The sequence below is a fragment of the Aotus nancymaae genome, unplaced genomic scaffold (assembly GCF_030222135.1).
Source record: "Aotus nancymaae isolate 86718 unplaced genomic scaffold, 86718_ANA_hifiasm-v0.15.2.pri h1tg000036l, whole genome shotgun sequence".
Classification (NCBI taxonomy): Eukaryota; Metazoa; Chordata; class Mammalia; order Primates; family Aotidae; genus Aotus; species Aotus nancymaae.
The window spans coordinates 81183799-81207353 of record NW_026988450.1 but is presented as its reverse complement, the minus strand read 5'-3'; the positions used below and the strand labels follow the sequence as shown (position 1 = coordinate 81207353).

Below are 23555 nucleotides of genomic sequence, written 5' to 3'. Positions count from 1 at the left end.
TCCAAGGGTGTCTCATAACACCAAGCTTCCCTATCTTTCTATTGGTCTGACTTTGAAAAACTGTTAGTTCCAAGAATAGGAACTTAGGACACAGACAAGAGGCAAAGTCCTCCCATGTGTATGGTGTATGGTGTATGGTGCAGGGTGTAGGGTGTATGCTGTAGGGTGTAGGGTGTAGGGTGTAAGGTGTATGGTGCAGGGTGTAGGGTGTATGGTGTAGGGTGTAGGGTGTAGGGTATAGAGTGTAGGGTGTAAGGTGTATGGTGCAGGGTGTAGGGTGTATGGTGTAGGGTGTATGGTGTATGGTACAGGGTGTATGGTGTATGGTGCAGGGTGTGTGGTGCAGGGTGTATGGTGCAGGGTGTATGCTGTATGGTGCAGGGTGTATGGTGCAGGGTGTATGGTGTATGGTGCAGGGTGTATGGTGCAGGGTGTAGGGTGTATGGTATAGGGTGTATGGTGTATGGTGCAGGGTGTATGGTGCAGGGTGTATGGTGTATGGTGCAGGGTGTATGGTGCAGGGTGTAAGCTGTATGGTGCAGGGTGTATGGTGTAGGGTGCAGGGTGTATGGTGCAAGGTGTATGGTGTATGGTGCAGGGTGTATGGTGCAGGGTGTAAGCTGTATGGTGCAGGGTGTATGGTGTAGGGTGTATTGTGTATGGTGCAGGGTGTATGGTGCAGGGTGTATGGTGCAGGGTGTAGGGTGTAGGGTGTATGGTATAGGGTGTATGGTGTATGGTGCAGGGTGTACGGTGTATGGTGCAGGGTGTATGGTGCAGGGTGTATGGTGTATGGTGCAGGGTGTATGGTGCAGGGTGTAAGCTGTATGGTGCAGGGTGTAAGCTCTATGGTGCAGGGTGTATGGTGCAGGGTGTAAGCTGTATGGTGCAGGGTGTATGGTGCAGGGTGTAAGCTGTATGGTGCAGGGTGTATGGTGTAGGGTGTATGGTGTATGGTGCAGGGTGTATGGTGCAGGGTGTATGGTGTATGGTGCAGGGTGTATGGTGCAGGGTGTAGGGTGTAGGGTGTATGGTGTAGGGTGTATGGTGTATGGTGCAGGGTGTATGGTGTATGGTGCAGGGTGTATGGTGTATGGTGCAGGGTGTATGGTGCAGGGTGTATGGTGTATGGTGCAGGGTGTATGGTGCAGGGTGTAAGCTGTATGGTGCAGGGTGTATGGTGTAGGGTGTATGGTGTATGGTGCAGGGTGTATGGTGCAGGGTGTATGGTGTATGGTGCAGGGTGTATGGTGCAGGGTGTAGGGTGTAGGGTGTATGGTGTAGGGTGTATGGTGTATGGTGCAGGGTGTATGGTGTATGGTGCAGGGTGTATGGTGTATGGTGCAGGGTGTATGGTGCAGGGTGTAAGCTGTATGGTGCAGGGTGTATGGTGTAAGGTGTATGGTGTATGGTGTATGGTGCAGAGTGTACGGTGTATGGTGTACGGCGTATGGTGTATGGTGCAGGGTGTATGGTGCAGGGTGTATGGTGTATGGTGTACGGTGTATGGTGTATGGTGCAGGGTGTAGGGTGTAGGGTGTATGGTGTATGGTGCAGGGTGTAGGGTGTAGGGTGTAGGGTGTTGGTGGTGTTGGGTGTTGTCAGGCCCCATGAGGGGAATTCTTCTAAGGGTATCTCTTAACACCAACCTTCCCTATCTTTCTATTGGTCTGACTTTCAAACACTATAAGTTCTAAGAAGGCAGGGGTTGGTCCCCTTCCATGCACTTTGCACTAGACCAGGTGGGCTGTACACATGATTATGTATGGACCCTCATGATAAAGCAGTATCAGTAACACCACTAGGCAGAGAGAAAGAATCAGAAAGCCCCACAAGGTTACACAGCTCCTAAGTGCCTCAAATCCTCTCTTGCTTGTGGCTCCAATATGCAATGTGTCCCATTCCTATGTTGCAGATAAAACACCAAGGGGCATTCTGAGAGGGAGCAATCATTGTTGGGTGAGAGGCATCTGGGAAGATGCATGGACGAGGTGAGCTCTGGGTTGGACCTGAAGGGACCTGCCCATGCCCTTGCAGGGGGAAAGGCATCCACACAGGAAGGGAAGGGCAGTGGCAAAGTGCATGAGGAAGAGGTGAAGGCTTGTCTGCACTGCACAGTGGCAGGGGAGTTCCTATGGTGAGTGAGGCATGGAGGCCTTGAGTGCTGACACTGCCATGGGGCTGATAAGGAAGATAGAGAACAGATTGATGAGCTTCAAATGCTAGGAAAGCAGTGAAGTGGATCCTGTGGGAAAGGGATGAAGATGGCCTTGAGTTTTGGGCAGCTGCTTGAGGAGGATGGCAGCAGGGCCTGAGTCTTATTTGGGGACACAGGACTGAAAAAGGATGGGAAGAGAGCATTGGCAGGGAGAGGTGGGACTTGGGAAGACCCAATGGGAGGCCAGTAAAATAGTGACAGCAAATTTCCTATTACTAGAGCCCAGGAGCCTAGGCCCAGTGGTGCCACTCATCAGCTGGGTGACTGGAGGCAAGTAAGTTAAGCCCTATAAGCGCCAGTTTTTTCAGGTGAAATCTAGATACATAGAGTGAATAGAAAGCCTAAATACGTAATATAAGCAAGAGCCAAGTTGCATTTCCCCAATATTAATTCCCTTTTCTTTTTTTTGGTTTTTGTTTCTTTTTTTTTTTGAGACAGAGTCTTGCTCTGTCACCTAGGCTGGGGTGCAGTGGCGTGATCTTGGCTCACTGCAACCTTCGCCTTCAGGGTTCAAGCGATCCTCCTGCCTCAGACTTCTGAGTAGCTGGGACTACAGCTCATGCCACCACACCTGGCTAATGTTTTGTATTTTTAGCAGAGACAGGGTTTCGCTGTATTAGCCAGGATGGTCTTTATCTCCTGACCTTGTGATCTGCCCCCCTCGGCCTCACAAAGTGCTGGGATTACAGGCGTGAGCCACCATGCCCATCCTCCCTTTCTGTCTGCTCCTTGAACACAAGCATTTCTAGCCCCAGACCTTGGCCGTTGTTATGTCCTTTGCCTGGTGTTTTTACCTCTTGATTTTTATGCCAGCGTCACTCTGGACTTATTTCAAATGTCAAATTTTTAAGGAGAGAGTTCCTCTTACTGTCCCCATGCCCTCAGTTCCCTTCTAAGACTTTATTCATTTATTTCTCTAACTCCATAACCAGAGCAATGCCTAATACATAGAAGGGGTTCAAAAAACCATTAAATTATTGAATGAGTGGGTCAGACTTATCTGGCCATAGAGGAGGCAAAACTTTACTCTTGAGAACTTCTCTCTTGCATGGGATATTGAAGGTCATAGGGTTTGATATGAGAATCCCATCAACAGTTTTATAGCACCAAGCATAATGCCTTGCATATAATAAGTGGTATTAACTTCTCTACCAAATAAATTAGTTTACACTTGATTTTCTCCATTGAGAGAAAGATTTCTAGTTTCCAAGACTTCCTTTTTCTTCTTCCAAACTTTTAACATTTATGTTGAAAGAGGAAAAAAAAAATCAAGCTATAAAGTAGGACTGGAAATCTGCTCATACTGGACCAAGCTGTGACCTCTGACCCAGCGTGGGGCTTCAACATCACATCTGCCGAGTGAGGCCGAATTGCCTTAGGAGCTCTTAACCTCCTAGAACCTGGAGCTCCTCTGAGACCTGAAGCTGGAGAAGTGGCTTTTTATTGCTTGCCTTGGGAGACCCGTCAACCCCCAACTGGAGAAATACAACCACTGGCTCCTGCCAACATTAAGTGTGTAAAGCTAGTTTTTACATAGGGGAACATTTCACTTTAATAAAGGTGATGACCACATCCTAGTGCTTGACTGAGTGATTGATGCATGGCTGGCATTTTTGTTATTTGCCTATGGCCATTAGTCTGGGCCCCAATAGCTAATTAATTTGCAAAGCCCTCTGGAAATCAGCTGCTTCCTACACAGATGGTACTGGGTGTCTTTGTGAGCCCTAAAGCCCAACTTCCTGATAGTGTCATTCGGCCAGTGCAGCAGAGCGTGGGCTGACCCCATGCTTACACTTGAGGTCCTTGGTGGGGGCATCACCTGCTAAGTGTTTTTGTCTTTGCTTCTTGTGCTGACTCAGTACACGGACCTTGAAGACCAAGCTGCTGGGATGGAATCTAACATGGTCCCGCCACACCTCAGTGCCATGAAGTTCCCGTGTGAAACCAGGAGCCCAGAGGTTTCTTGGTCTCCTCACCTGGCCCTCTCCCTACTGACATCTTTCTTCACACCCTGGGGTTTTGATATGTGTCTCTGTCTCCTCTGCTAGATCAGAAACTCCTTGAGGGCAGGGAGGGATGGAGACACATTCAGGCTCTATCTGAGAATTCTCTCCCGATCTGTCCTCTGAGTATAGGTTATATACACAAGAAGTTTACAAGAGATGTTGGCAAAATTAAGTAATTCAGCAAATATGTGATGAACACTGTTTTGTGCTGGGCCCGGGGAAACCAGGATAAAGTGTTTGGCTTTCAGCTCCTTGAGGGTCGGGCCTCGTCTTGCCTGGCACATAGTACAGTTACATGCATAGTGCCTGGCACACAGTGAGTGCTAACAAACGTTTGTTGAATGAATGACTGAATGTATAGAGCACGAAATGCATGCTTAATAAATGACAACCTTCTTGGACTCGGGACATTTCATGGATTAGGAGAAAAAGGTTTGTGAACTATGGAAAATAGCTGGGAGAGGAATGGTTAGGGTGGTAGAGTAGCAGGGAAAACATGGGAACGAACTCACAATACAATTCTTCTTGGCTGGGCCTCCACAGTGAGAAGTCTACCTCCTGCTCTTCCTCTACTGCGCTTAGGTAGCTCATGGCTCACATGCTTTCACCCTAGTTCTTGACGGCAAACTACTCCTCCTTTAAGATGCAGTTCACAGGCTGCCCATACTGGAGCTTCTAAGCCCTAATTCCCAGGGATTCCTGAACAGACCACAAACCAATTCCTCTTCTCAAGTCACATGTATGATGGTGGAGAGGAAGGACAGGTGACACAGCCACCCAAAGATGCCTTGCTATACAGCAGGCTTCTGAGATGCATGCCAGGGAGCACAATCTAGTGGGTCAAGTCCAGAGATGCCATGGCACATCCTCCAATGCACAGGCCAGCCCTGAAACCCCACCACACACACACACGTGCACACACACACACAGGTGCGCACACACACGCACACACACAGGCGCACACATATGCATGCACACACACACATGCACACACAGGCACACACACACATGCATGCACACATGTACACACACATGCATACACACACACACCCCTCAGAAAATGTTCTGATCCAAAACGTCAAAAGTGCTGAGGTTGAGAATCCCTTGGGGTTACTGAAAACAGAGGCCTAAGACCTGAGTCACCTGGTCTAGCATGGCATCAAGGTTCAGCCCTGCCCTCTCCGGCTGAGCCCAGGGCAGACATCTCCATTCCATCCCCCTGCTCTGGCACAGCCCAGGCTTCAGGTAGCACAGTGCTCAGTATGAGGGGCACTTTCTCAAACCTACCGAGTTTCCTCAGTTATTCCAGGAGGCGAACGGGAGGTCATAAACATCCCGGGCTGGAGGCTGGGGAAGGTTAGCAGCAGCACTCCAGTCACCCAATGACCCACTGGCAAAGGGCGGAGAAGAGCCTGCAGCCCCGACCTCCAAGGCTCCGCATCTGCCTTTTTCCTTCTTCAGCAGCTCCTCCTGTGCCCTTGATCAGGAACCCACTCTACATGCCTCTCTCTTGCCTGCCTCTGCCTTTGACTTGAGCATCTTCAGGGCTGATTGTGTCTTTCTCCAAAACTTTTAAAGCTTGTGTTAAACCAGCGGCCACTTTGCACACACCTCTCCTGTCCTAGCTTGTCCCAGGACTGGCTTCCTTTATTCCTACAGTTCTCAGCCTAATGATACCTCTAGAGAGAGCACATCCCCCCACACAACGGACCACCTGTGCAAAGTAGCACATCTGGGCCCCTCCGACCCATCAACCCATTAAGTTTCCTCGATGGGTCACCATAATTGATAGTCACATATTCAGTCTTCCCCATAGGACTCCTCCTGTGGGAAGTAGTATTATCTGCTGTGTAGTATATATGCAAATAACTGCCACCCCATAATGTTCTTTCTAGTTCTTTTCCCTTGACCCACACGTTGCGCCGAGTCACCATGTCTCTGTAGTCTCCTTTAAGTTAAGTTAGGCACAGGGAAGGGAAGGGCTTTTGCACTTTTGTTTACAGCTAAATCCCAACTCCTGGAACGCCTTGCTCTATAAAGCTCTACTAAAGAAATGACAGGGAATAAATTCAGAGCCTTATCTGTACTAGATTCTTGGTTAAGTGTCTATTAAAAACTCATACCTCTGACTATAAGTGGAGAACTCTTTTACTCTTCTGTGTGAATTTGGGGGGAAGTCTCCACTTCTGCATATTTCTGCCTGTCCCCTCTTCCCTGTTAAGCAAACTGCCCACTGAGTCTTTTGCAATATTTCCTTTGCACCTTCCCAGCATGCTCTTCGCGAGCGGGTGTTTCCACAAGTTCTAAGGAACCATCTCTCTAGTGCAGAGTGCCTGCCTGCTAAATTTAGAAGCAGCTCTGGGGTTTTGATTCATCTTTGCTAACTACGCCGAGTGAGGTTTCCAAATGACTGTCCCAGGGTGGCTATGTCGGCCTCGCTGGGCTGGGGCCTGGGTCCCCAGCCATAGACTCAGGCCCTGGCCCTGCTTGCAGGCTAGCTGTGTGATTATGGGCAGGTCACTGAAGTCTCTGATGCTCTGTCCACTCTTTGAGGTATGAGGGGCTGTGAGGGGCTCTGAAGGCCATCCCAGCATGGTTGTCTGGCATTCCAAGCTCAAGCAGGCAATTCCCAGGGAATCCTGGGGTCAGCATTCCAGAAACTTTCACCTCTTTCACCAATAAGCTCTGAAGCCCCAAGTGCCTGGGTTTCTCTGCTTGAGACTCACACACTGTAAGTAGGGAGATCTTATATGCAATATTTGTATAACCTATAACATATACAACATACGTTCTGTAATATATAACAAAGAGACACATGTATTTTAACATCAAACCCACCACAAAGGGTAGAATAATCCACACCTATATCCCCTTCACCTAGATTCACCAAGTAGTAACATTTTGTCACGTTTGCTTTCTGTCTCTCTCATTCCCTTTCTGTGTCTTGATATATAGAGATATAGGTGTATTAGGTTGGTACAACAATGATTATGGTTTTTGCCATGACATTTATGGCAAAAACCACAATAACTTTTGCACCGACGTAATGACTGTAGATACAGGGATGCAGCTCTTCTTTTAATGAACTATTTGAAAGCCGTAGCCATCATGATACGAGATACTCTCTTAGTCACCATGTGTCCCTGAAGAACTAGACATTCTCCTGCATAACCCATACCCTTATTACCATGTCCAAGAGACTTAGCACTGGAACAGTAGTATCTACTGGGCAGTATATATGCAAACGACTCCCATCCCATAATGTTCTTTCTAGTTCTTTTCCCTGGACCCACACATTGCACAAAGTCATTGTGTCCCTTCAGTCTCCTTTAATCTTGAAGCTTTGCTCTGGGGTCCATGCAGCAGTGACAGAAGGGAACTGCAAAAATTGGGAAACTGAAATCAGAGAAGCTGCAGCTGTCAGCCACAGCCTTCGTGGACCCAGCAAGCTCCGGTGATGCACAGGAGCAAATTCACAGCCCCATCTCTTTGCCTTTTAATTAGAGAAAGAAGACAAAGTTTCTGAACTCCCAGAATCTAGAATTAAGCTGGCCATATTCTCAAGTGCTTTGTAAAACAATTACAAATGCCTTTATCTTCCCAGTCCTTGCAGAGAGAAGCCTGCTCAGAGTGGTTACTGAAAACAGGAACCTACCCTTCTGCAAGCCCTGTGCCTTCCTCGTTCCTAGCAGAGGAAGTATGCGGCCAGTTTAGCAACTGCAGTTCTTCTGGGTGGCATGGGCTGCTTCTCCTCACTCACAAGAGGCCCGACTGTTGTTTATTCCGGAGGAGCTGCAGTTGACAGACGGAGAGGCAGTGACTCTGCGCCCAGCAATCCCTCTGCAGACAGCTCCTACAGGAGTCATGCTCAGTGTGTGAAGGTAATTTGGGAGGATGTGGCAGAGACAGAGCGGGGAGAGAACTCAGGACCTCTTCAACACACAGTTGGCAGGGATTGACTTTCTGGGGCCAGAGGGGAGCTCCCTGAGAACAGGTGGGGCAATGTCTTTAGAGAAGCCCAGCCCCCAACCTGGTGCCCAGCACACTGCAGTGGCTCAGTGGGTGTTGGATGCATAATTCTATGGGGAGAAAGGCTGGAGGAGCATGGGCAGGATGTTGCCAGAGGAGATATTCTCACCGAAAAGGCCTGTACTTAGCAGGCTTCTTACAAAGGACAACTGGGGTTTGCCACCAGAATTTCCAGCTATGGGACCTTGAGCGAGTCGTTTAAACCTCTCCAGGCCTCGTTTTCTCATCTGTAAAGTGGCAACGATGGTACCTAATGCACACAAGTATGGGGCAAAGTCAAGAAATGGACATCTGCTAAGTACCCAGGCCAGTTTCAGACACATAGCAGGTGTTCAGTAAATGCTATCAGGCTGGAGCCATGATGTTTAAAGGCACATGGAGCCAAGTGGGTTGAGAGATTGCAATAGTGCTACCTGGAGTGTGACTGTACAGATCTTCTTTGGGAAGATGCCAAACATAATTAATAACAATCTGAGCTGGTGGCATGTGTATGGGGCAGAGGAGGAATCAAAGGAAAGGCAAACGTGAAGTATATAAATTCTGAAAACAGCACGTCAGAGTTGGAAGAGATTTAGGAGAACTGCAATTTTCTAAGGAATGTGCCACACTCCACATTCTTTTAGATGCCTACATATGGCAAGAGCCTGGTGTCAAAGAAATGACCTGAGCTTGGGTCTCAGACTGTCCTCACTTGGGGCTGTGCACGGGGTGTCAGTAGGTGATATCTACCATCCTGAGTGACGGGGGAGGAGCAATGCAGAAAAATAACTTTTTCTGCAATCCTCAGAATAGTCCTATAGGTTCACGATTGTTATTGGCTTTTGACAACTGGGAAAAAGAGGCTCAGAGAACTTAGGAGGCTTATCTACGTCACATAGCTGGTGGGAGGTAGAGGCAAGTTAGGGGCTCCAAAGGGTTGGGTGCACCTCAGTGAGAACAAGTGGATGAAGGGCCGAGGCCTGTGTTTAAAGTGGTGCCCTTCACTTTAGGAAAAATGCACCCCACAGTCTTCAATTTGCCATTCTGTGGTTTGCTATGAGATGCTCAGCTGTGAGTCTATTAAACTGGGCTGTGGTCCTTTGAAAACTGGAGAGGTAAGCCCAGGTAAAAATTCTGGCAAATTTGTTGCAACTAATAGTTTCCACTTAGAAGAATGCTATTTAAGAGTGCTTAATATGCTCTGAAAGTATAGTAAAAATATTTAAAACGTATAGAATAGACAAATTGAAATCTAATTAGATTCATTCATCTTCAACAGATCTAGAATCTAGATCAGAGCAGCAAGATGGCAGTATAGAAAGACTGTTGTAATCAGCTGCACCCGAGTCAACATTCTGGGTCAGCCACCAGAGAACTCGATGACTCTGTGCAAGTCACTTTGCCTCTTTGAGTGTTCGTTTTTTCCTTGTAAAAAGAAGACCAGTTTCTTTATATGTTTAAGAGAAGTTTACATGTAATATGTAGGAAATAGTAAGTACTAAATAGGAGCTATTGATATCATTCCTAAATCAGAAAATTAAAATATATCCAATCTCTTTACTATTTCCTAGGCAGAAAGCTGCTAATAAGCAGTGTTAAATATGATGGATTAAACTGCTAAAGCAATGAGCAAGGCATTCCTCCATTTTTCTGAATATGTATTTCTTTTTGTTCCTCCATCTGATATAAGTGAAACAGACATGAGTAGGTTTGCATTGCAGCAAACCAAAGTCACTTTCTGAAGCAAATGTTCCTAAGTCACTTTCAGAGAAAACTTCCCCATTCTGAATTGTGAAATCTGGCAATGTATTTCCAAGGGAAATGAGCCTTCTTAGAGACAGAAATTATTCATTCTAGTACACCCAAATCAGTGCCCTGCATTAATAAATGCTGCCGGGTTTTAAGTTTTTATTTGACATTCATCAAGAATGTATTTCTCCCAGCTCTGAGAGAGGTTGAAACTTAAAATTCCCATCAAGGATTTCCAGCATATTTCAGAGCAAACCATTTGGTTCTTTTTAGCAACGCAAGGGTTCTGTTTGTACATTTACATGTCCATCTATCTATCTATCCATCCATCCCTCTCTTTCTGCAATAAAATATGCATTGAAGTTACATCACGTGATCAACTTCCTCCCTCTCTCAACCTCCCTATGAGTTCTGAAGGAAATAAGTACAGCCTGTTCAAACCACTTCCTCCCGTCTGAGAACCACTGAGGGAGGAGCCAATTGGATTAGGGTAACTCTAGCTAAGACAGCAATTTTAGGGCTCTGGGAGCTCCGTGGATCTCTTTTGCTGTCAAACAGCTTTGCAAAGTCACATTTCCCTCCTTGGCACCAGGCCGACTGGAACCAGGGCTGGAGGACTTGGGGTGTGTGTGTGTGTGTGTGTGTGTGTGTGTGTGTTGAAGGGGTTGGTGATTGAAGTTGAGAGACTTAAAGAGCTTCCGAAGAAAGTGAGAATTGTTGCAGGTATGTGCTGAGGGGCAAAATAACTATCTTGGATGGTCCAGGCTTCCCTAGAAGCAGACCACCTGTTGCCTCTACTGTGCCAGTTTGTATACAACACCTTCAGCCATTCATTCTAACTAACTGAGCTTGCATTATGTGCCAGGCACCTGCTAGGTCATGGCTTTTCATTGAGGAATACAATAGTCATCAACCCTATCCTAAGGAAGTTGCCCTGGGAGCAATAAGCACTTGGAGAAACAAATACATAAGGATAAATTGTGGTCTGTGCCACGAAGGAAACGGAGCCGGGGGAGAGAACAGAGGGGACCGAGTGTAGTCCGTGCAGTCAGTTTCATTTAATTCTCCCACTCACCCTGCGAGGTGAACATGCTCCCCCCACCAGTTTGCAGATGTGCCAATCTCCCCCCACTCTTCCCCTCTCTTCCCTGCATGCCTTCCAAGCCACCTGGACAATCGGCTAAAAATATGCATCCTCTGAATGCAAGGTCCAAGCACCCAGAGTATCTGGACCCGCCTTTCGTTGCACCACTCTATCCACAAACCTATCGGTCCACCTACTGAATAACTATGACATGCATAACCCTCTAGCACACGAAAAAGTAACGTAACCTTGCCAGAAAAAAAAAAAACTCTGCTTTAGGCAGCCCTTCAGCCCTTTCCTCAGGCCTAAGGCACGGTAGCTGGGAGCCAGGCTCTAGAGCCAGACCCCTGGATTCCAGTCCCGCCTCCAACACTTCCCAGCTGGGCAAACTCCAACAAGTTATGGGAGTGCTCTGGTCTTGGTTTCCCCAGTTAGACAAAAGTCCTCCCTGGAGAGTCGTGGAGGTCAGGTGGGGAGCACACGTAACACACGCAGGACACGCAATTCCTCAATATGCACTGGCGCCCCCTCTCCTGCTGCTATACGCAAAGCCTCATCAAGGGCTGGCACCAATCTGGGATGGACGCAGAGAGCCCTCCAGCTGGCCCCCTCATTACGTACAGAAAGGCGAACTGACACCAAAAGAGGAAAGTGCTGACCACAGTCTCGGAGAAGTTGATTGGCCCACTGTGCGTTCTAAAGACAGAATGTGCAGAATATGAAAATTAGATAAAATTAGGGGAAACAACTGAGATAAATTCTCCCTCACAGTACTGGAGTCACCAATCCCCATGATTTTATGACAAAATTGACAACCACTGTCTGGGGAGAAGGGACAGCTTCGCCATGGTCAGAAGCGAGGGTGCCTGAAGACACGGGGCAGCGGCATGCCAGCTCCCAAGCCTGTGTGCATTCTCCTCTAGTCACATAAGCAGTCCCAGCTCTTAGAGCACCTGCTTTTAGAATTAAAGTTGTATTAAGCTGGGATGAAGGTAACTGAAGGAATTAGGAGTGAGAGTGAAAAGACAAAGGATTTACAGTCTGGGCCCAGCCCCGAACAAGCCTTGGGACCCTAAGCAAATTACTTAGCCTCTCTGAGACTCAGTTTTCTCATCTATAAAATTGTATGTTCCTGGGGGCATCAAATGAGTCTGTATTTTAAACATCTCATTTAGGCCCTCCACATAGTGGATGCCACTTAGATAACTCTCTTTTGCTTTGAAAACAAATAAGAGGTCTGTAGGCAATTGTTCCCAAAACAGAAGCTTATCGGGAGAAAGATTCCATAGAGTCGATCCACTCTGGGGGTGCCTGGATGCAGCCTGCACTGTCTTAGGAGATGCATTCTGCACATCTTCTTCCTACTCTGTCCTCAGAGATGTCACACTGGAAGCTGGAAGTCAGCCATGGCAGGAGTATTTACACCACAGAAATGGGCACACATTATCAATTAGAAATTTTTCCCCCTGAAACAGTGACTGTTTGACATTTACTAGCACACCAAGGACCCACGGTCTCCTAGGCCCACATTGTTCCTTCAGTTTCTTTTTATCTTTTCTTTTCTTCTTTCTTTCTTTGTTTTTCTTTCATCTTTCTCTCTTGTTTTTCTTTCTTTTTTTTTTTTTTTAAGATGGAGCCTTGCTCTGCCACCCAGGCTAGAGTGCAGTGGCACAATCCCAGCTCACTGCAACCTCCATCTCCTGGGTTCAAACATTTCTCCTGCCTCAGCCTCCTGAGTAGCTGGGATTTCAGGCACCTGCCACCATACCCAGCTAATTTTTATATTTTTAGTAGAGATGGGATTTTGCCATGTTGGCCAGGCTGGTCTCGAACTCCTGACCTCAAGTGATCTTCCCACCTCGGCCTCCTAAAGTGCCGGGATTACATGCCCGGCCTGTTCCTTCTATTTCTAACTGTTTCCTTTTATTTCCCTATAGAGCATCTACTGAGTTCCAGCCGAGAGTAGAAACAAACCTGCTGGCTGCCCTCACGGCACTTACAGTCCAGCAGGGGAGAAAGTCACTCACTGCACACTCATACAAATGACCATCAAATCATGACCCACCCCGAGGCAATCAGCTTTCCTGAGGAGCTAAGGAGGGAAAAGTGGGCTCAAAAGAGGAGCACATTAATAGCAAATTAAAAACACCATGGAGATCTCCTTAGAGAGACCAAGCCCCATTAGATCAAATGCCTGGGAGCTGCAATGTTGGGGTTCTGGGGTCCATGTGCCTTGATAAGTGATTGACAGTGAGAGGAGACCCCAGATCAGGAGTTGGTCATTGGCAAACGCTGTGTCAGGTGAAATGCTGATTCCCATCTTACTTAGTAAGTTTATGAGTAATGCTGTGATTCACATGTATGAATAAAAAGCAAAAGTAACTTGCTGGGAAATACAATGCAATAAAGAAATCACGGACTTTATAGTCCCTGTGCCTAGATGCCTGGACAACCTTTAGCACGTCCATGAAAGCCTCTATATACCTCCCCCTTCTCTGATGAAACCTGCCTTTCCCAGGCATCCACATTTGAAAAGAAAAGAAGAGGCTGTTTCCTAGTCACCGTTTCCCCATTCCATGTAATGGCTAGGATTGAAATAATTGTCTTTACCACTCTCTCTTCATTGCCAACGTTTGCTAGGCCAGCCTGCTTATAGGATCTAGAGCTATCCAGGACCTGGTCTGGGCCCAAACCCCATTTATAACCTGGTTTTGTCAGTGAATGTGTTCTGGTCCAACAAAGCCACAGACTGACTGGGCGGTGCTCCACCTCACCATTCCTGTGTGTTGGGGGCCTCTGTGTATAGAAAGCCTATCTAGAAAGAAATAAATGGGATGGGGGAGGCTCTTTTTATCTCCATGAAGTATCAAAGCCACGTCAGGAATGTCCTCTGCTGCCCGCCCCCGTATGCGAGACAGCTCTTCACATGACACCCACTCACTGTACTGACACGTCTGGGTTACTGAGGCCTTTGCGTCAGTGTGGCAGCGAGCCATGGAGACTGGAGGGTGTGCACCGTCCTCAACACCTCCTCTCGCCAGTCCTTCCGCGAGAATACCCAGAAAGGCACATATGACTATGTCCATTAAAGACAAAAACAGAAACAACAGGAAGAGAGGTCTAGTGACTTAATAAAGTATGCCCTAGCATTGACTGGCCTCAAATCTGGCTTCTTTCCCTGATATCTTAAAACGACCTTAAAATGCACACTAGGACACCTCCATCCTCTTCTGGTTTTAGCATAAAGCCCAGCCTCTCTGTTAGCCTGAGAGTGTATGAGATCCCCTTCTGGGCACTCAAGGGCAAAGGGGGCGCAGCACACAGGCTCCTGGACACGTGGGTCAGGCATGCGGCCTGGTTGACGGATAGATGGGCATCTCCTCCTCTGCAGGGGATGGAGTGCTGGACAGGGAGTCATGCACTCGTCGACACTTAACGTGTGACCTGTAGCAGGTTGCCTGCCCTGTCTGAGTCTTTTCCTGGTCCTATGAGACTGCTGAGTTGCTACTTTTCAAGTGGTGATTTATGATGCCCCAGGATTGAGATATTCTATCAGCAGTATTAGAGGGATGAGATGCTGAGCCCTCAGCCCCATGCAGCTACTCACTTTCATCAATTCTATGTATTGAGCTTCTAGGGAATCTTTCCTTCTTTTTTTTTTTTTTCAGACGGAGTCTCATTCTGTTGCCCAGGCTGGAGTGCAGTGGCACCATCTCGGCTCACTGCAACCTCTGCCTCATGGGTTCAAGTGATTCTCCTGCCTCAGCCTCCTGAGTAGCTGGGATTATAGGTGGCTGCCACCATGCCCAGCTAATTTTTGTATTTTTAGTAGAGACAGGGTTTTACCACATTAGCTAGACTGGTCCTGAACTCCTGACCTCAAGTGATCCACCTGCCTCAGCCTACCAATGTGCTGGGATCCAGGCATGAGCCACTGCGCCTGGCCTAGGGAATCTTTCTTTGAAACACAGTTTGAAATATCTTAGGTGAGAGGATCCCACATTCTTCCCCAGGGGCTCCTGACGGCCTCTGGCTTGGAGTCATTCCTAAGAAAAAGGCTGGGAGTTGTGTGCCCTCTCTGAGCTGACCTCCTGCCCCGTGGGTCTTGCAGGTGTCCCTGGAGCCCCTGGTATGCCGCAGCCCTCTGCGGCAGTGCAGAGAATGGAGCAGCAGGTGGGGGTGGGGTGGGAGCACGTAGGACAGGCCTGTGGCTGCACCTGCCCTAGAGGAGAGCAGGGGACTATGTGGGTCACGGGGCATGCAGCACCGGCAGCCCCCCGCCTCGCACTCAGAGAGGTGCACCTGTGGAGAGAGGTCAGGATGTGGTGGGTGACCCCGGAAATCCTGCCAGGGAGACCACCGAACGCTAAGCCCCCGTGCCAGCTCTTATTTTTCCTGAAGTCAAGGGTCAGGACACAGGCAGCACTGAGCAGATCCCTAGTCAATTGTGCCGGTACTGGAAATGGTTGAGCCAGAAGAGCCGTGACCAACTGTGCGGTCCAACCCTTTCCCCATCACATTTGAGGGCTCCGTGGCCCAGACAGAGGAAGGCACTTGCTCGAGCTTGTACAGTGAGCTAGCCACCCCAGCCCCTGCACGGGATCTAGCTTGGGTAAAATTTAGCTGCCATTTACCAAACATAGCTCTGCTTTAGATACGATCTATCATTTCATCCTCAAAACAACCCTATAGGGCATATACCTGTATCCCAAATTAGTGGATTTGAAAATCGAGGTTCAGAGAAGGGAAGTAATTTGCCAAAGGACACACAGCCAGTAGGTCAGGAGCTGGAATCTGCACTCAGGCCTGCCTGCTTTGAAAATCTCTTCTTTAAAGCTCCCTCATTTTTTCCAAGCTTTTGATTATAAAAGCAATTCATGCACTTGGGAGAAAATCTGGGCATTTTAGAAATGTCTAAGTAAAGAAGAAATTTATAAATTCATGTATAAAATCACTACCCAGAGAGAGTCTTTGGAAACATTTTGGAAATTTCTGTTTATTATTCTTCTATACAAATGCATTTGAGTGGTACATTTTCATGGAACTGAAATGCTAAAAGCTCAGCTAGTATTCCTTTTCATTTCTTTCATTTGTTTTGTTCCACAGTAGTAACAGCTTTTTGAAAATAATGCTGTGAAAGGCTAGCAAACATCCCTTGTGATTCACTCCTGCTCTTTTGCCCACAGCATGCCTCAATCGGTCTCTCTCTCTTGTTTCTTCTGCTCCCAGCAAGCACTCCTGCACCCCTCATCCCCACCACACACCCAGACCTGGGCTTCCAAACACTGGCAAGTGACATCTAAGAGATCCCTTAGGGCCTCCATGTCCACTGTTTTAAAGGTTCCCCCCAAAGTTTATGCTTCCTAAGGTCTGCTTTGATGACTTTTAAAAATCACTTTTCTATTGCCTTCTTGGGTTAGCCAGAGGACAGAAAAATAGGCCAGCACTGGTGGCCACTAAAAGCACAGGTTTTAGAGCCAGGCAGACGAAGCTGGAATCCCAGCTTTACCTCCTCTTAGTGGTATAAGCTTGGATAAGTCACTAAATTTACCTCAGTTATAAAGTGGGGTTGTTCTGAGCAACCCAGAACATACCAGCTGGACAGTGCTTAAGTCTGTGCCTGGCAGAGGATGCTCACTGACCAATCGTGGGATGGGGTGTTCTGGTCACTACTGTTCCTTTGGCATTCACATATATGGTGGACATTGAGCCTTCTCCACTTGACCCACTGTGCTCCCATGCCTTAGAAGAAGATCGCATGAATAGGCTTATAGCTGTCACACTTTGCAGCAGAAATTTCTAAGGCCAAAGGGAAGGTAGCATCCCTAAGTAAGTTTTCAACTTAATTCTAACTGTCACCAAGGGTTCAACTCCTGGCTTTCTGACCTGCCTTCCCTTGGTTGGACTTCCTCAATTTCTCTCCCCTTTGGTGCATGATAAAGGGGTTTGGGCTACCCTCCTTCCCAGCAGCAAGGTCAGGCAACAGAAGCACAAGATGGACAAGGTGCCCAGAGCTGTCCTGGGATGCTGCCCCGGGAATGGAAGGTTCTGAGAAGCCTCTCCACCTGTATTTATAAGACAATGCAGAGCACATAATGAAAGGACCCAGATCTGCAAAACAGAAACCTATTAAGAGAGGGGCTGCTGGCTGGCACATCCCACATTGTCGACGCCAATGCCCTGCCAGTATGTGACCTCTCCATGCCATGTGTCTGCTCAAATGGCAGCAAGCCACCACTGGCCAGAGTTCCTTACACTGGAGAGACAGCAGCATGGTCCTGAGCAAAAGGTGTAGGTCCTAAAGTTAGGAGATGTAGGGTTTCCAGCTCCGGAACAGTGTGCAGGTGACTAACCCCTGATCTCACACTAACAAAGTAAAAGAGCATCTGCCCTCGGGAATGCTGGTAAGATTAAACACAATAGTATTTGCAAATTGCCTCCCAGAAGGTGGTTGTGCACATTAACTGTCTTCCCTTGATTCTGAAGCACAAAAAGACAAGAGTTGGATTCTGTCCAATGGGACTTCATTTTTAAAATGCCAATGGTTCTTTTATTAATAATTTTCAAAAACCATTGAGTCGTGATTGCTAAAATTAAATGGGGTTATAAGGCTTGCTCTTTGGAGATCATCTTTTCTACTCATCTAATTTTTCAGAAGAGGAAACCAAGGTCCAAATTCACACAGAGGAAATAGCATTGGCCCAAAGACCAGAGGGAAAATAAGGTAATAGCAGTTATGATTCTTTGACCCAGAAACCTAAGAGTTACACACACCAAGGAAAGAGAGGAAGAAATCAAGGATGTGCCAAGCCAGTGTTAATTAACTCATTTCTCTTTTGCCCTTTTCTATTGTTCTTAGAAGCAATTATGTCTCCAGTACCCTCTCTCCCACCTTCAGCCACTGCATAAAACTGTCACAGATTAAATCAAATTGCTCAGCCATTTCATTAGAGAGACTCCAGTTCTTGTTCTCTGGGGGCATTTTCGCTCTTCTCAAATAAAAGCCTCTTTCAGATAAGTTAACTCCTTCTTAAAGACTGTAGGAAGCCACTGAGCAGACCACTAAGGGGCTGTTGAGACCTGATGATTTTTTGTTGGTCATATAGCCCTGACACGGCCCCTTCTCTCACGGAGACTGAACTCCACCTGGCAAGACAGAACAGGCGGAGTGCAAGCAACAGATAGAGAAGCGTGTTAGCATAGAAGAACCCAGGCCTCCAGGACTGACTTCAACTTTCTCATCTCGTGACCCTGGGTATGTTTCTTTTTCTAAATGAACATTGGTTTTCCAATCTGAAAAATGCAAGTTTAAAGGCTTTTATTTTTTTCTTTAGTGGATTCCAGGGCCAAATCAGCATGCAAATGCTTGAGAAGAATGATAGAGCTTTTGGGAAGAGAGAGGATGTTGGAATTCTCTTTGATGGATAGCAAAGTCTTGTTCTGACTGGTTTTCTAGAATGGTTGTGACATAAAGATCAGACATTGTGGTGGGAGCCTGCTATTTAGAAGCAGCTCAGGGGAGAGGATGGACGGGAGGGAAGGCTGGCAGGGCTGGGGGCACCCTGACATCTGGAGCGGGGGAACCACAGAATCGGGGTTCTGGGGACCATCACTAAGTGTTGAAAGACACTCAATCTCAATGCCAAGTGCTGGGCTGAAAGGACAGAAAGGCATTGCTGAGACAGTTTGCTGTGTCTGGGGACATAGGAGATGGTGGCAAATGGGTGAGGCCATCACACATGTGGCTTCAGAGTTAATTCTGAATGTTGAAAACTTTCCCCAGAAGCCCAAATGCCTTGGTGATGCTAAGACAGGGAGGCTGAAGAACCAAGGCAGCTGGTGGGTTTCAGGAAGCCCGAGGAGCAGAGCAGAGGCAGCCATGTGTGGGACAGCCTGTGCGTGTCACACATGTGCTTCCTGTGGCCTGTGGAACAGCCTGTGCATGTCGCATGTGTGCTTCCAGAGGTTTGTGTAGGACAGCATGTGTGTGTCACACATGTGCTTCCCGAGGCCTGGGACAGCTTGTGTGTGTCACATGCATGCTTCCCAAGGCCTGTGTAGGACAGCATATGTGTGTCACATGTGTGGTTCCTGAGGCCTGTGCGGGACACCCGGTGCATGTCACATGCGTGCTTCCTGAGGTCTATGTGGAACAGCCTGTGCATATCACGTGCATGCTTCCTGAGGTCTGTGCTGGACAGCCTGTGTGTGTCACATGTGTGGTTCCTAAGGCCTGTACAGGACAGCCTGTGCATATCATGTATGCTTCCTGAGGCCTGTGTGGGACAGCCCGTGTGGCTGCCAGCTCCTCAGGGCCAGGGAGGCTGCCTGGTGTGCCTCTTCCCTCTTTCCTGACCCAGGCCTTGGAGGCAGCACACTGCGACTACATGAGTGGGATTCTGCCTTCCTCAAGGCACTGGCCCAGGGCCCAGCACCACATAGATGCCCAGGAAGTGTCTGCTGAACTGCAGGGAATGTGGGTTGCAGTGTCACCTGTTGTGTTTCTGTAAGTACTTTGGGGGAGCACATTTCTTGGGCACCTTCACGAGGTTCAGGGATGGAGAAAAGGCCAACGTATCCTTGCCCTCCTGGACTCAGGGTGTTGCCATTAGAACTAGCCCAGCTGCTAGAAGTTTCCCACCAGGGTCAGAGGTCCTGCGATTTTGTAGGGGGTATTTTTCTAGTTTGTGAGGAGGGTAGAGGCAAGCGTGGAGAAAGAAGCGCCCAGACCTCAAATTTGCAAGAGCATCCTCTTTTCCAGTCACAAAGATGAGCAGGATCTAAAAAGGATGGGAGTTGCACTTCACTTTAAATATGCTGCCCATTCTAACCCTTCCATGGTACACTATGAGTTTATAGCTTTTGCAAGCCTTGTCATTGTCTTGAGACTATTACTAGGCATTAGCCTGAGCAGTAAGTGACAAGCTGTTCATGTAAATGTCTGAGATATATGGACTTTTAAACAACACTCATTTCGGTGTTCCTTGTTTCTTAATACAGTAGGAGTCTCACCTCACACCACCACTTCCCTCAAATTAGGGAGCAGTGCAGAGCTCCCTTCACCTGGCAGGGCCTTGCTCTGAGAGTGCAGTTCCTTCCAGAACCTGTACACATAGGGCATGGAGACAGGATTCAAGGTCAGGGTGGGAGTTGGATGGGCTGACTTTTGTGCCTTTCATAAGGTTTGATCCTGAGCTACAGACACAGGTAGGTGGGAGGTAAGTTTCCATTTGGGCTGGAGGCTGATGGGGGGACCCTGTTCCATCTCTTCTCTTTGGCCCCACAAAGCAGGCAGAGCTCTGTCTATGTGGCCTTCCTCCCTGTGCCACCACCATCCAGAGGGAATGCAGCTTTCCTAAGACCCTATTCTCTGATTATCTATGTCCCTTTCCAAAATATTCATATGAAGGTCCAGACTTGGAACTTTCATCATTAAAGACAATCAGTAAACAGACTCTAAAGAGTAATAACTAACGTGTGTTCTATGCCAGGCCATGTTCAAAGTGGTTCCCATGTTTTACCTCAGTTGATTTTGTAACCATAACCCAACACTGTTCAATTAGTGGCCCCCAAAGCAGTCAGAAAAAGGTTGATGACCTGGCTGGGTGCGGAGGCTCACGCCTGTAATCCCACCATATTGGGAGGCCAAGGCAGATAGATTACCTGAGGTCAGGAGTTCAAGACCAGCCTGTCAACATGGTGAAACCCCATCTTTACTAAAAATACAAAAATTAGCTGGGTGTGGCATGTGTGCCTGTAATCCCAGCTACTTGGGAGGCTGAGGCAGGAGAATCACTTGAACCCAGGAGGCAGAGGTTGCAGTGAGCTAAGATTGTACCACCGCACTCCAGGCTAGGCAAGAGTGAGACTGAGTCTCAAAAAAACAGAAACAGAAAAAGGTTAATGACTTGCCCGAAGTCAACTAGCCTGTAAGTACACAGCCAGAATTTAAGCCTCGGTGGTTACCCTGGGAAACTGTTATGGAGCAACCCAGAGATTTAGCATCAGTGGTTCAAATCTTAGCTCTACAATTACTTGCCATGTGACCTCACACAAGTCGCTTACCCCCTCTGAGACTCGGTTTCCCTCACTTCAGAATGGGCTTAAGTGTGGTACAAGGACTTTACAATGATCAAAAGTAACAGTAAACGTGAAAGGGTATCAGCAGCATGCAGCCAGTATACAGAATTGTTATAAAGTTGTCCTTTTCCATCCTTTGTTAAAGCACACTGACAAACGGATGAGAAAGGTCACAGCAGACTGGACCTTCTCCTCATGCCTTTGGTTGTACAGCCACACAGCTCCTGTGCTCTGAATTCCTGGTGCACAGAGTTGATGGTGAGGGCCCCTGAGTGCAGATACTTTCTGGGCCACCTGAAATGCTGCTCAGTTTCTCACATGCACCCTGCTGTGGCTGCTTACCATCCACAGCAAGGGCGCGGAGGAATGGAAACTTTTGCCACCAACAGCATTTGCTAGCAACTTCCCTCTCTGTGGTTTTTCTGTCATTCCCTTGATAAAAGAACTTGAGCTGCGCAAAAGTAACCAATCTTCACCAATCGCATCTTCACATATAAACAGCCGCCTTTCAAGAAGCAAGCTGCCAGAAAAATGATGCATGATGCTCTCTAAACTGGGTCATTCTCCACTTGGAGGGCTCAGGGCACGGTTGACTTTCCCCGTGTGTGTCTTATACCGTAGGCTCCGGGGATCTCCAACGGCCCCAGGGAGAGAGAAAGAGATGGGAAACAGCATGAAATCCACCCCTGCGCCTGCCGAGAGGCCTCTGCCCAGCTCAGAGGGTAAGTCTGTCTTCTTTGGTGAGATGCTTAAGTCTGTGCTACAAGAGCCTGTGATAAAGACTGGGGGGTCGTGGATGCTGATAATTGCTTAAACGTGGCAATGGGTACCGGAGGAGTCATATTTGTCTCTCTAGTTTTGTTTGTGCTTCAAATATTCCATAATTGAAAGACGAAAAGGATTGGGTCCTTGGCACACCTGAAGGATGTTAAATCTTTGGCATTTTGAGATGGATCTCCAAGATCAGCTGGTTCAATCCCTTTATTTTCCAGGTAGGGAAACTGAAGTTCACAAAGGGAATGGAATCCACATCATTGAGTATTTGCTGATAAGTTTCCAATCTAGGTCCATCTGATTCTGAAACCTAGACTCCTGTTTACCACACTCTGGCAGCCCATAATATAATATCGCTCATAGAGTTAGCCCTGCACAAGCTGGTCTGTGTTCCTTTTCTAAGCTAGGCACCATACCCTGACATCTTCCTGAAAGCAAAGGAATCCTTATGTCCTGTTGGTGGGATTGCAAGGTGACAAGCATTCTCGGGAAAAGAGCCTAATGCTGCAAGTTAATCAGTGATGACAACGTCAGCTTTTTGGGGAGATGCCAGGTTTGGCTAGATTACCAAAGCTACAAAGAGTCCCTCAGCAACTGGTCAGAGGCCTGGGAGGAACACCAGTGAACAAAGGGTAAAGCCTAGACGTCAAATCCACCATGTGCTGGGCTCAGCTATGCTGGCCCCTTCTAATGGCCTGGTCTTTATTTCCTCAGATTCCTAGTTCATACTTCTCATCTTCTGTGGTCTTGGGAAAGGGATGATAGGGAGGCCAAGGGGCACCTCGGGACACTTCTGCCTCCCACCTTACATCATAGTCTTTGGGGCCTGGCATCCCATCTCCTAGCAGGGGTGGCCACACATGGTTCCCAGCAGCCCTGCAGCACTGCACTGGGCAGAGTTCACTGAGCACAGATGGCTGCCCTGTCTGCCGAGCGTAACAGGGGAGTGGACTGAGCCAGGTTCCTGAGCTGCCTTCAGGTACTTATTGCGCATTCCATGACTTCTGTGGCTCCCTCACAAAGGAGCCTTCTCACCTCTTCCAAAATGGACAGGCCCAGCTCATGTGATCTGATGGCCTCAGATGCCTCCAAGCCAGCATGCTAAGACCCAGCCACTCTACACCCCTTTCAAGACAGATGCTGAACAATCCTGGTAGCTCTGATTTATCTAGTGCAGTAACTCCCCTTCCCAAACCAAATGGAAGATGGAAAACAAAAAGAATACTCCCCAGGACCAACGAGATGGAACCAGATGACAAGGTGGAGCAGGGCTTGTGTCCTCAGGACACTGCGGGGGGCAGCCCTCTACCTCCCGTGCAGCACTCAGAATAGCGTGCAAGGCTGAGCCTGCTGCTGCTGCTGTCAGGAGAACGCCCGGGCTCCTTCTCACCCTCTCCCAACTGGCTTTAGTCACAGCCTCCTCCTCTGGTCATAATCACCGCTAGAAAACTGACTCCGCAGGGCCCCGGGCCCAGGCAGGCTGGGGAGGCTCCCACCCATCCAACCCATCTTGGCTTTTCACCTCTCAGCCTGGGGCAGAGGGGGCAGCATGCTTGAGTGAACCCCATGAAAACATCAGCCTCCAAGGCTTGCTCATTTGCCTTCAACTTTTCAATGCAAATTGTCATAAAATAAG

General features: G+C 48.0%; 2 protein-coding genes across 3 annotated transcripts in view; one reads left to right on the top strand and one right to left on the bottom strand.

Moving 5' to 3' along the window:
• TG (thyroglobulin) overlaps positions 1 to 23555 on the bottom strand; it is a 275160-nt gene that overhangs the window by 58702 nt on the left and 192903 nt on the right. The window lies entirely within an intron of this gene.
• SLA (Src like adaptor) overlaps positions 7827 to 23555 on the top strand; it is a 37760-nt gene continuing 22031 nt past the window's right edge. The window contains exons 1-2 of one of the 2 annotated variants that reach the window (XM_021666893.2): positions 7827 to 8105; positions 21767 to 21867. In XM_021666893.2, coding sequence (XP_021522568.1) covers positions 21807 to 21867 — 61 coding nt within the window. In that variant the 5' untranslated portion in view covers positions 7827 to 8105; positions 21767 to 21806. Of the gene's footprint in view, positions 8106 to 20917; positions 21868 to 23555 lie in introns of those variants that run through there. The other variant, XM_021666892.2, reaches the window with a different exon arrangement.